The following is a 14,236-nucleotide window of genomic DNA, read 5'->3' on the forward strand; positions in this document are numbered from 1 at the left end:
GCTTACAAAAATGCACCATTACTGTTGCTCAATATCTTGGCTTCAATCCAGGGTTTCTATACATCGTCGATCTCTGTCTGCCATCTGGTGGGGAAAGGGGACTGGTGCAGGGAGGACTGTATGGGGAGAGGATGTTGAAAAGATGACAATATATCTTGAACCAGGTCAATGGGAGCAGGCAGGTGTGCACAGGTCCAGTCCTCAAGGGCTGCAATCTACCTATTTTAATCTGCCTTCTAATTAGGGACTGATTTCTGATATGGCTGATGGGAAATCAAGTGCCTTCCTTAAAACCCTATGCACCTCCAAACCCCTTCAAACAACCTCTTGAAATTGCTTATTTGACTGCCACCTTCTGGTGAGAGGTGACTGGTGCATGGAGGACTGCTCATCCAAATAATCTCTCTTCAAATCCTTCCAGACCCCTTCTATAGGATATAGTTACAGTGCCTTCAGAAAGTCTTCAGACCCCATGACTTTTTCCACATTTTGTTAGGTTACAGCCTTATTCTAAAATTGATTAAATAATCCCCCCCCATCAATCTACACACAATACCTCACAAAGATAAAGCAAAAACTGTTTTATAGAAATGTTTGCTAATTTTAAAAAAAGTGAAATATCACATTTACATAAGTATCCAGACACTTAAGTACTCAGTGCTATGTTAAAGTACCTTTGGCAGCGATTACAGCCTCAAGTTTTCTTCGGTATGACGCTACAAGCTTGACACACCTGTATTTGGGGAGTTTCTCCCATTCTTCTCTGCAGATCTTCTCATGCTCTGTCAGGTTCGATGGGGAGCGTTGCTGCACAGCTATTTACAGGTCTCTCCAGAGATGTCTGATTGGGTTCAAGTCTGGGCTCTGACTGGGCCACTCAAGGACATTCAGAGACTTGTCCCAAAGCCTTGTCTTGGCTGTATTTCCTAGGGTTGTTGTCCTGCTGGAAGGTGAACCTTCACCCCAGTCTGAGGTCCTGAGCGCTCTAGAGTAGGTTTTCATCAAGGATCTCTCTGTACTTTTCTCCATTCATCTTTGCCTCGATCCTGACTAGTCTCCCAGTCCCTGCCGCTGAAAAACATCCCCACATCATGATGCTGCCACCACCATGCTGCACCGTAAGGACTGCAACAGGTTTCCTCCAGACATGACGCTTGGCATTCAGGTCAAAGTGTAAAATCTTGGTTCCAAACTTCTTCCATTTAAGAATGATGGAGGCCACTGTGTTCTTGGGGACCTTCAATGCTGCAGAAATGTTTTGGTATCCTTCCCCAGATCTGTGCCTTGACACAATCTCTGAGCTCTACGGACAATTCCTCAGACCTCATGGCTTGGTTTTTGCTGTGGGACCTTATATAGACTGGTGTGTGCCTTTCCAAATCATGTCCAATCAATTGAATTTACCACAGGTGGACTCCAATCAAGTTTAAGAAACATCTCAAGGATGATCAATGGAAAAAGGATGCACCTGCACTCAATTTTGTGTCTCATAGCAAAGGGTCTTAATACGTATGTAAATAAGGTATTTCTGTTTTTGGGCTTGTTTTTGGGCTTGTGGGAGTTGTTTTGAGGGGTCATTGTTCTAGAAACTTCTGCTTAACCTGGCAACCCTGGACAAAAGGCAAAAATACCTCATGACAACATATAAAACGGCAACATGAAAATGGATATCCTGTTAGGGACAGATGTTCCGCTAGCGGAAAGCCTCACCAATATCCAATGGTATAGTGTGGCGCGAATTACAAATACCTCAAAAATGCAAAATCTTCAAATTTTCAAACATATGACTATTTTACACCATTTTAAAGACAAGACTCTCCTTTATCTAACCACATTGTCCGATTTCAAAAAGGCTTTACACCGAAAGCAAAACATTAGATTATGTCAGGAGAGTACCCAGCCAGAAATAATCGCACACCCATTTTTCAAGCTACCATATATGTCACAAAAACCAAAACCACAGCTAAATGCAGCACTAACCTTTGATGATCTTCATCAGATGACACTCCTAGGACATTATGTTATACAATACATGCATGTTTGGTTCAATCAAGTTCATATTTATATCAAAAACCAGCTTTTTACATTAGCATGTGATGTTCAGAACTAGCATACCCACCGAAAACTTCCGGTGAATTTACTAAATTACTCACGATAAATGTTCACAAAAAACATAACAATTATTTTAAGAATTATAGATACAGAACTCCTTTATGCAATTGCGGTGTCCGATTTTAAAATAGCTTTTCGATGAAAGCACATTTTGCAATATTCTGAGTAGATAGCCCGGGGCCATCACGGCTAGCTATTTTGACACCCACCAAGTTTGGCACTCACCAAACTCAGATTTACTATAAGAAAAATTGGATTACCTTTGCTGTTCTTCGTCAGAATGCACTTCCAGGACTTCTACTTCAACACCCAATGTTGTTTTGGTTCCAAATAATCCATAGTTATATCCAAATAGCTCAGTTTTGTTTGTGCGTTCAAATCACTATCCGAAGGGTGACGCGCCGGCGCATTTCGTGACAAAGAAATTCAAAATATTCCATTACCGTACTTCGAAGCATGTCAAACGCTGTTTAAAATCAATTTTTATGCAATTTTTCTCGTAAAATAGCGATAATATTCCATTGTATCTGTTCAAACACTGAAATAAGAAAATGGAGTCTTCACATGCACGCGCACACCAGTGTCATTGTTCTCAGAAGGACCACTCTCCAAAACCCCTACTGTTTTTCGCCCAGAGACTGCAGAGTTATCATTCCACGTTCTGGCACCTTCTGAGAGCCTATGGGAGCCTTAGAAAATGTCACGTTACAGCAGAGATCCTGTATTTTCGATAAAGAGGCTACAGAATGCCAAGAAATGGTCGGACAGGGCACTTCCCATATAGAATCTTCTCAGGTTTTGGCCTGCCATATGAGTTCTGTTATACTCACATACACCATTCAAACAGTTTTAGAAACTTTAGGGTGTTTTCTATCCAAATCTACTAATTATATGCATATTCTAGTTTCTGGGCAGGAGTAATGACCAGATTAAATCGGGTACGTTTTTTATCCGGCCGTGAAAATACTGCCCCCTATCCCAAACAGGATATCTGCTTTTTCTTACTTGCTTTGTTTGGTTCTCAAGCATTTTATGGAATTTCTTATAAAGCATTGCTTGTAAACATGGTTGAGATCCTTTAAAATGTCCATAAATAAGAGAGCGGGTGAAGTCTTCCTCATTAGGTCCTCTTTAGTATTCATCATTTGTCTTCATATTACAACAGCACTCAAGTTGATTCAAATCTATACTGTTGCAAAAGCAAGCAGTGATTTCCTGCAGGAAGTTATGGGCAGGACCTAACCCTTGTTTATTTCATGCAAAATGGACCCCATAGCCTAACATACACTTAACTAGATAAGTGTCTGTACTATGTGTGTGTGTGTGTGTGTGTGTGTGTGTGTGTGTGTGTGTGTGTGTGTGTGTGTGTGTGTGTGTGTGTGTGTGTGTGTGTGTGTGTGTGTGTGTGTGTAGGCTATGTGTGGCTCTTAGATGACCAATTAGCTTACCCCTTGGAAGGAGCCCATTCAAACCCATAGCCTCCGAGAAATCTCTCTGGGGACAGACAGTCACAATGTCACCACCACAGCCTAGCCCTCCATCCCTCCACCTCCTATACCTCTCCACCTCTACTCATCCACCCCTCCATCTCTACTCCTCCACCCCTCCACATCTGCTTATCCACCCCTCCAACTCTACTCCTCCACCCCTCCATGCACTCCACCCCTTCTAGCCCTCCAACTCCACTCCCTTGTCTCTCTTCAGCTACACTACCTTCCCTCAATCCCCTATTGTCTTGTCTCTCTTCAGCCACACTACCCTCCCTCTATCCCCTATTGTCTTGTCTCTCTTCAGCCACACTACCCTCCCTCTATCCCCTATTGTCTTGTCTCTCTTCAGCCACACTACCCTCCCTCTATCCCCTATTGTCTTGTCTCTCTCCAGCCACACTACCCTCCCTCTATCCCCTATTGTCTTGTCTCTCTTCAGCCACACTACCCTCCCTCTATCCCCTATTGTCTTGTCTCTCTTCAGCCACACTACCCTCCCTCTATCCCCTATTGTCTTGTCTCTCTTCAGCCACACTACCCTCCCTCTATCCCCTATTGTCTTGTCTCTCTTCAGCCACACTACCCTCCCTCTATCCCCTATTGTCTTGTCTCTCTTCAGCTACACTACCCTCCCTCAATCCCCTATCGTTTGGGGGCTCCTGAGTGGTGCAGTGGTCTAAGGCATTGCATCTCAGTGCTAGGCACATCACTACAGACACCCTGGTTCAAATCTAGGCTGTATCACAACTGGCTGTGATTGGGAGTCCCATAGGGCGGCGCACAATTGGCCCAGTGTCTTCCGGGTTGGCCGGTGTAGGCTGTCATTGTAAATAAGAATTTGTTCTTAACTGACTTACCTAGTTAAAAAAAAGTATAAGTCTTGTCTCTCTTCAGCCATACTACCCTCCCTTTATTGTCTTGTCCCTTAGCACACTCTTTCCTGTTATTCTATAGCCTCATTCCTTATCACAACCCATTTCTCCTTCTCAGCCCCTCTCACCACCACTGGGCTACTGTGTTTATCACATTATGATACGGTGGGACAGTGATCACACCCACATGCCTGTGTTGCCTTATGGTTGTCATTGAAAATGCATGTGAAAATGCATGTGGTGTTGGCATAACTGGAAGTGTTGGTCTGATGTGTGAACAGACCCAGCGAAATGATAATCACACACACACAGACACACACACACACACACACACACACACACACACACACACACACACACACACACACACACACACACACACACACACACACACACACACACAGGGAGGAGGCGCTGTGTATGTGTGTGTGTATGTGTGTGTGTGTGTGTGTGCGTGTGAGTGTGTGGTAACCCCTTTAGCTCTCTAGGGTGTAGGGGATTAGAAGCAGTCTCTCTGGAGGGGTCATTAGACGCCACTGATTATCTAAGAACCCCTGACCCCCTCCACCACCCCCAATTCCCCCCACGCTAACCCAACACCACCCCCACAGTACCTCATGCTACCCCCCCCCACATCCCCTCATCTCCTTGGGGCCCCGGTGGGGGTGGGGGTGAGGTGGGGGCTGGAGAGGTGTGTCATCTGATATGATGAGGAGTACAAGACTGACCCTATACAGTGCCTTCGGGAAAGTATTCAGATCTTTTTTTATTTAATCCATTTTAGAATAAGGCTGTAAAGTAACAAAATGTGGAAAACATCAAAGGGTCTGAATACTTTCTGAATGCACTGTATACATAAATACGACAGGAGAGTTTGAGGGATGAAAGTTGGATGGAGGATCTCGAAATGTCTGTGCAAGAAACACTTGACAAACTTTTTTAAAAGAATGTTAGCCTATTTTCTGGCAACTGTGCCTTTATTATGTGTTATTAAGACTACAAACGTTATAAATGGCCTATTTGCGAGATTGACTTTTTATTTCAATAGACACTGCTACTGACTAAAATTTGGGTTTATAATTGCAATTTAACTTTGCCATGGTTTGCTGAGCTAGATGCAGGTAGCCTATAGCCTCTGATAGGCCAACATCTAATTTCAGGGAAATGTCCACGATGAAATTGACATTAAATGCAGAGAATGATACATTTGTGATAGAGCTGTGACCATGATCTCAATTGATAATTTTTATTGATAACTTCCAATGTAATCGTTTAATCGTACTATACCGGTTCTGACACTCGTCGGATATGGCAGAGCTTGCAAACCATTAGACTACAAAGGGTAGCACGGCCACGAGCTGCCCAGTGACACAAACCTACCAGACGAGTTAAATTTCTTCTATGCTCGCTTCGAGGCAAATAACACTGAAACATGCATGAGAGCACCAATTGGTCCTGGACGACTGTCTGATCACGCTCTCCGTAGCCGATGTGAGTAAGACCTTTAAACAGGTCAACATTCACAAGGCCGCAGGGCCAGACAGATTACCAGGACGTGTACTCGAACATGTGCTGACCAACTGGCAAGCGTCTTCACTGACATTTTCAACCTGTCCCTGACTGAGTCTGTAATACCAACATGTTTCAAGCAGACCACCATAGTCCCTGTGCCCAAGAACACTAAGGTAACCTGCCTAAATGACTACCGACCCGTGGCACTCACGTCTGTAGCCATGAAGTGCTTTGAAAGGCTGGTCATGGCTCACATCAACACCATTATCTCAGAAACCCTAGACCCACTCCAATTTGCATACCACCCTAACAGATCCACAGATGACGCAATCTCTATTGCACTCAACACTGTCCTTTCCCACCTGGACAAAAGGAACACCTATGTGAGAATGCTATTCATTGATTACAGCTCAGTGTTCAACACCATAGTGCCCTCAAAGCTCATCACTAAGCTAAGGACCCTGGGACTAAACACCTCCCTCTGCAACTGGATCCTGGACTTCCTGATGGGCCACCCCCGGGTGGTAAGGAACAACACATCCGCCACGCTGATCCTCAACACGGGGGCCCCTCAGGCGTGGTTGCTCAGTCCCCTCCTGTACTCCCTGTTCACTCATGACTGCATGGTCCGGCATGACTCCAAAACCATCATCAAGTTGGCCGATGACACAACAGTGGTAGGCCTGATCACCGACAACGATGAGACAGCCTATAGGGAGGAGGTCAGAGACTTGGCCGTGTGGTGCCATGACAACAACCTCTCCCTCAACGTGATCAAGACAAAAGAGAAGATTGTGGACTACAGGAAAAAGAGGACCGAGCACGCCCCCATTCTCATCGACCGGGCTGTAATGGAGCCAGTTGAGAGCTTTAAGTTCCTTGGTGTCCACATCACCAACAAACTATCATGGTCCAAACACACTAAGACAGTCGTGAAGAGGGCACGACAAAGGCTATTCCCCCTCAGGAGACTGAAAATATTTGGCATGGGTCCTCAGATCCTCAAAAGGTTCTACAGCTGCACCATCGAGAGCATCCTGACTGGTTGCATCACTGCCTGGTATGGCAACTGCTCGGCCTCCGACCGCAAGGCACTACAGAATGTAGTGCGTATGGCGCAGTACATCACTGTGGCCAAGATTCCTGCCATCCAGGACCTCTATACCAGGCGGTGTCAGAGGAAGGCCCTGAAAATTGTCAGAGACTCCAGCCAACCCTAGTCGTAGACTGTTCTCTCTGCTACCGCATGGCAAGCGGTACCGGAGCGCCAAGTCTAGGTCCAAAAGGCGTCTTAACAGCTTCTACCCCCAATCCATAAGATTCCTGAACAGCTAATCAAATGGCTACCCAGACCCCTCTTTTACGCTGCTGCTACTCTGTGTTTATAATCTATGCATAGTCACTTTAACTCTACCTACATGTACATATTACCTCAGACTAACTGGTGCCCGCGCACATTGACTCTGTACCGGTACCCCCTGTGTATAGCCTCACTTGTTATTTTACTGCTGCTGTTTAATTATTTGTTACTTTAATTTTCTATTTTTTTACTTAACACATTTTTATTTATTTTCTTAAAACATCTTAAAGCACTGTTGGTTAAGGGCTTGAAAGTAAGCATTTCACTGTAAGGTCTACTACATCTGTTGTATTCAGGGATGTGTGAGAAATACAATTTGATTTGAATTGAATTAACTGAACATGGCCATTAATAATTGCATAATAACACAAGGCTACAACAATAGAGTTATATGCTGTTTATTAAAGCTGTTTGCCAGCTTCAGGTACGCTACACAACTGGCACAAACTGATTTGCGATGACTCCAGTGATATATTTATTGTATCAAATAGTAGGCTACAGTAGCCTACAATGGCATATAAATTAATAGTCTATTTGATGGCCAACTGAGGAAAATGTAGCCTATCATTCTCCACATTTAATGTAATTTTTATTGTGGACTTTTTCCCATAACAGAAGCACGAGTTCCGTAACTTCCATTTCCAATTTCCACACGCGCAGCGCTCCAGACCCTAGAACGGTGTATGAGTAAAACCCTTTACTTTACGCCACCACTGAGCGAATTTACCTAAAGAGCTCTAGTGCACCTGTTGGGTTTTATTTCACTTATTAGATGTGATGCATTACCATTTACAGTAGATGTAGGCCTAAGTATGAACGGACTGTAATGCACTAAGAGGTTTATATTGTATTAACATAGATTGAGCAACATATAATAGACATGACTAACTGGAGGGTTGCTGGCTAGTAGTGTAGGCTGAGTAGACTCGTGACACACACACACACACTGCCTGGTTGTGGGGCTGCTCAAGGACAGGTGTATGTGAGGAACTGATAGAGGGGAGAATGGCTGTGGCACAAGAACAGGCACTGTCCTTGGGTGTCTGACTCTCGGTTACACACACGAAGATAAGCTAGAAGACAACTATGCTTGGCAACAAAGATGCGTCTAGAGGCTGGGACCAGCCTGCACGCCAACGATAGGATGAGTAAGTTTAAACCACGCTCATCCTCCCTCTGACAGGCCAGCAGTGAGCGGGAACTCTCTCTGTCAGAGTATTTAATGAAGAACTTATGATGTCATTTTCAGTTCTCTGTCTGCCCTGCGAGGTGTTACAGTGAACCCGTATATACGAAGATTGCATTTACCATTTATTCTGCTTGACTAATTTTATTAATAAACAGCTGAAAATATATTCAGTAGCCTAGTGTTAAATTTTGTTCTGATACCAGAATTGAATTGACGCAGCCCCAACACGCCTAAAGTCCTTTTCAAATTCTTTGTCGCTGTTATATCAGTTCTAGGGCATTAATATGTTTTATGAACATATTAATAAACACACCCATCTGGCCCGCCCCACCATTCACCCACTCACTCACTCACCCAATAACAGCATGCTCACTGCCTGATATATATATATAGCATATAAGAGAAATGGCATGGCGGCCGCGGTGAAATTGAGAAGTAGACCAAAAACTCGCCACAAAGACATTTTCATTTGCGACATCGTTTTCAACGTAGACCAATTCGCAGAAAAAACGCGGACATGGCAACTTTGCTTTTGTCACAAGATGCAGAGATGCACAAGTGCAGAGAGGAAAAAAATGACTCAGTTTTGTGGTTGTGGTGCCAAATGTTGAAAGAAAATTCATGCTTCTGCTTTCTCTGTCAGTTAGGTATTTGACTTAGATTGGGACTAAATGGAGCTGGCAGAAAGGTGCAGCATTCCAATGAATGATTATGAGGATGGCACATGTTTTCAGACCCCAGGTGCAGGGACACCTACAACAGATAACATCTACCAGTCTCTTCGGTCTCCAAACATGACGTCAATACAGAGACAGGCCAGTGAGTACTTTGTTCATATTTTCTAGTACACTCAAATTAAATTGTTCAGTTGTGTCTTTAAATGGCTAAATACGTAGGCCTACATGACTGATAATCAAGTATGATTGACAAGACAGTATTAATCTAATTTTGTCACTTCTGTATTTCAGAGCCACATAACAGGATGCAATGGAAAATGTTTGTGTCCCCTCTACTCCTCTTCAATGCACTTTTACTGATTATCATTCTGGTAATTGTTGGAGTTCACTGTAAGTAATTGAATCAACAATGCACTACTGAATATTTGATTGTTGTGATGATTATTATGTGAGGTCCTAAAGATTAAGTATAGCTGGAGTTTGGGTGTAAAAGACAGCTATGTCTGTCACTAACCACTGTTCCTAACCAGTGTTCTACTCTTGTAGTTCATACTCTGAAACCTGAATACTATTGGTTGGTTCAAACTATGCAAGACCCAAACCTGTTCAACCTATTAGTCGTCTCAGGATGAAATATATATTTTTAAAAGAGCAGCTTTCTTGTTATTTTCTGCTAGATTCCCATTTCACCGGGGTACTGTCATCTAAAAATGGAGGTGGGTGACTTCATATGGCTACTGTACTGTATAAGTTAAATAAATCACACAAATTACCTCTATTTAGTAGATGAAGATGAAACACAACATGTGGAACGTCTTGCTGTAGTTTTAGTTGTTTAATTAGAAAGTACTGTGTTCTATTTCATTACCGGCGAATCCCAACTTCCAAGTCACATTTTCACTTAGTTTCTCGTTGACATTAATGCATGATGTAAAAAAATGGATTTAACTGGAAGTTAGGATTCACCACTAACATTATAGATTCACCACATTGGATGTGGTTACCTTTCACACTGGAATATTTCAACAGCATCGATGAACCCTAACTGCCAATACTACTATGCTTATGTTCAGATTTCAGACAGAATGAAGAAGTGTGGCATCTCCATCACAATGGGTTCTATCTATTCTGGCAGAGTGTGGGGGATTGCTTAGCTGCTGATAGCTTCTGTCAGCAGAACAATGCTACTCTGACCACATTGCAGCCACATAACACGGTATGTCAGTATGTATACTCTGTCTGTGAAATAGTATACACTTGCAGTGTAACTATATAGAATACAATTAACTTTCAGTATCCGGTCATACATTTTCAGTTCAAAAATATGTATACTGAGCTAAAGGTGTAAAATGCATAAAGATTAAACACATGAGTTTGAATACATAGGTTTGGTTGTTGGCCAGGGCCAGAGGACAGCAGCTTTGGGTCCTTGAGCTCAGGGATACGACCGACGGGTCTGCAGATGGTGCCACAGAGGTTCAGAATAATCCAATCTCTCATAATCCTTTTTTTGTATTATGTACAGTACTTCATTAAGAAAATGTTTTGTAATAAGTTCATTTTAACCTTTGTTTGATCCTCCTCAGGATGATTCTGAAAATAATGCTGATTGTGCCCTCTTGACTGGTGATCCCACCCAGCCCTCAATGAGCCCAGAACACATGAAGAGCCAGGGGTGGGTGTGTGAGAGGAAGGCCTCTCCACCACATGTCTCTGGAAATCAATAAGATCTAATGTATTCCATTCAGGAAGGAAAGCAGCTTTTCCTTGAATATTTTCACTTTTTGTCACGATATTAATCGTTTTATTAATCTTTTTTAATTCCTTGAACAATGTCCTTGTTTTAATCACCAAAATGTCTTGCTTAATTTTGGTAGTTATATGCTTTGATTCTATCCTGCATTTCAGGGCAACCGCTTGTGTCAGTGAACACAAGAGGGTGCTATGTAATTGTAAAGATTCAATAAAGTCTTCAAAGAACATTTTGTTCACAGGAGAACATTAATGAAACATGCACACGTTTTCTTCACATGACCTGTAGATAAAACCATAAGCTTGCTAGGCTTCTCATCATCATTCAAATGATGGCTGAAGCACTACAAAATGTAGCTGAAACATCTGTTTCAACAACATATGTAAAAAAAAAAAAAGAATAGTAATTTAGCTAGGCAAGTCAGTTAAGAACAAATTCTTATTTACAATGACGTCAGCCTACCCCACCCAAACCCGGATGACGCTAGGCTAATTGGCTGGATGTGATGCAGCCTGGATTCAAACCACGGACTACAGTGACACCTCTAGCACTGAGATGCAGTGCCATAGACCGCTGCGCCACGCGGGAGCCCAACACTTCATATATATTCTCACCTAAAAATTGACTTTTATTGTAGTCCAAACCACAATACAGACTGTATGAAGAAATATAACTGTAAATGTTGAGACATTTATTCAAATTAGTTTAGCCAAACACACTTTACATAAAAATGTATCTTTGTGAAATGTCTTCAGAAAGACCTGAGCTAAAACATCAGCGCTGAAACATTAAACAGTCTCAATTATAATCTCCTCTTCTTGTTTTTCCTATTGTACAACTTCATCCATAATCCCAGTTTTATATTTTATGCTTAAATCACATTAAGTTCCACTCAGATAGTGGTATTAGGTGGTTTGGGAAGAAATAGCTGTGTATCTGTGCGTTCCAACCCCCCTTACATAGTCCTTACCAACACTGTGTGTATGTTGGGAGGATTCGGAAGCCTCTGATGCCATGAGATGGCATACTGTATGTGTATAAGGTGGAGGAAGGACTGTGACTGTCTGTGTTTAGGGAGACTGGGATTATACAGACAAGCAGCACCCCCTCTGTCCCCCAGGCTTAAAGCTAATTTATGCATGATCTGCAAATGTGGTCGGAGGCGCAGTACGGATGGCGTGAGGCAATTGTGGAGCCTCGGGAGGCATGCAGAGGCCAAATTGAGCTCTGTACCACATTGCTGTGTGCCTCTCACATTTTGTAACAATACAGAGGGCTCCGTATAGCTCCGCAATGACATGATTGGTTGATGGTAGGTAGAGGCGGAAGGTCCTGTATAAACACAAACTCACTTTGTTGACAACTTCCTTCTCAACAGCTCTGCACTGCTCGGCAAAGTGCAAGAAGAATGAATGCCCTGACTTCTGCAGAGGCCATATCACTGTAAATGCTGCACGGCCAATGCAGACATCGGATTGATCATCCAGTGCCTTTTATCCTCCCTTCACGGTCTACTCACTGATGGCTTATTAGAGTCTAGGCCACTTGTCAAACTCATTCCATGGAGGGCTTAGTGTCTGCAGGTTTTCACTCCTCCCTTACTTGATTGATGAATTAAGGTCCCTGATTAGTAAGGAACTCCCCTCACCTGGTTGTTTAGGTCTTAACTGAAAGGAAACACCAAAACCCAGCAGACACTAGGCCCTGCATGGGAGGAGTTTGAACCCCCCTGGGCTAGACTGAGTGAATGCTTTGTTTGTTTAGTGAATTCTATCATTCATTAGATCTGAATAACACTGTCATACATCTAGGAAACAGACATGTGAAACAAAGTTTGTTCATTCCATTTCATTTCTTAGTTTTTCAAAAGAAACAAAGTGACATTGTTTACATCACAGGCAAGAATCATCAACATTATTCTGTTTTGAACAGAAATCTTTTCCATAACATTTCCATGAACCCCATGCCCATATCCCTCCCCTGAAGCCTACTCCCTTATACACAGAATACTGTACATACCCATAGATCCTGCTCCTTCTCCTCTTTACAATAGAATACATCATACATCAGTCAGTCATAGTATTATTAATAGCATTAAAATAAGTACACAGCTCTCTCCTAACAGGAACCATTACCCTGATTGTACTTAACATACCTTTTTCCCACAACAACAGGTAGAACCTTTCATACGGTGAGAGGTCTCAGTATATAAAGTACCAGTCGAAAGTTTGGACACACCTACTCATTTAAGGGTTTTTCTTTATTGTACTATTTTCTACATTGTAGAACAATAGTGAAGACATAAAAACTATGAAATAACACCTATTGAATCATGTAGTAACCAACTTTTTTTTAACAAATCAAAATATCTTACATTTGAGATTCTCCAAAGTAGCCACCCTTTGCCTTGATGACAGCTTTGCACACTCTTGGCATTCTCTCAACCAGCTTCATGAGGTAGTCACCTGGAATGCATTTTACTTAAAAGGTGTGCCTTGTTAAATGTTAATTTGTGGAATTTCTTTCTCATGAGGACCACCCCAGGAAAGGAAGACGCAGAGTTACCTCTGCTGCAGAGGATAAGTTCATTAGAGTTACCAACTTCAGGAATCTGCAATTAACTGCACCTCAGATTACAGTCCAAGTAACAGACACATCTCAACATCAACTGTTCAGAGGATACTGCGTGAATCAGGCCTTCATGGTCTAATTGCTGCAAAGAAACAACCACTACTAAAAGGACACCAATAATAAGAAGAGACTTTCTTGGGTCAAGAAACACGAGCAATGGACATTAGACCGGTGGAACTCTGTCCTTAGGTCTGATGAGTTCAAATTTGAGATTTTGGTTCCAACCGCCATGTCTTTGTGAGATGCAGAGTAGGTGAACGGATGATCTCCGCATGTGTGGTTCCCACCCTGAAGCATGAAGGAGGTGGTGTGGGGGTGCTTTGCTGGTGACACTGTGAGATTTATTTAGAATTCAAGGCACACTTAACCAGCATGGCTACCACAGCATTCTGCAGCAATATGCCATCCCATCTGGTTTGTGTTTAGTGGGACTATCATTTGTTTTCAACAGGACAATGATCCAAAACACACCTACAGGCTGTGTAAGGGCTATTTGACCAAGGAGAGTGATGGAGTGCTGCATCAGATGACCTGGCCTCCACAATCACCCAACCTCAAACCAATTGAGATAGTTTGGAATAAATTGGGCCGCAGAGGGAAGGAAAAGCAGCCAATAACTGCTCAGAATATGTGGGAACTC

At 42.8% G+C, this 14,236-nt stretch overlaps 1 protein-coding gene across 1 annotated transcript; it reads left to right on the top strand.

Moving 5' to 3' along the window:
* Positions 1-8,982: 8,982 nt before the first annotated feature.
* LOC115154412 (uncharacterized) lies at positions 8,983-11,194 on the top strand. Its single transcript, XM_029700596.1, has 6 exons — positions 8,983-9,354; positions 9,504-9,602; positions 9,890-9,928; positions 10,286-10,428; positions 10,599-10,688; positions 10,799-11,194. Exons 1-6 carry the CDS (start codon positions 9,207-9,209, stop codon positions 10,937-10,939), a joined length of 660 nt encoding a protein of 219 aa, XP_029556456.1. The 5' UTR covers positions 8,983-9,206; the 3' UTR covers positions 10,940-11,194.
* The last annotated feature ends 3,042 nt before the right edge of the window (positions 11,195-14,236 follow it).

The sequence above is a fragment of the Salmo trutta genome, chromosome 19, assembly GCF_901001165.1.
Source record: "Salmo trutta chromosome 19, fSalTru1.1, whole genome shotgun sequence".
In the NCBI taxonomy this organism is placed as follows: Eukaryota; Metazoa; Chordata; class Actinopteri; order Salmoniformes; family Salmonidae; genus Salmo; species Salmo trutta.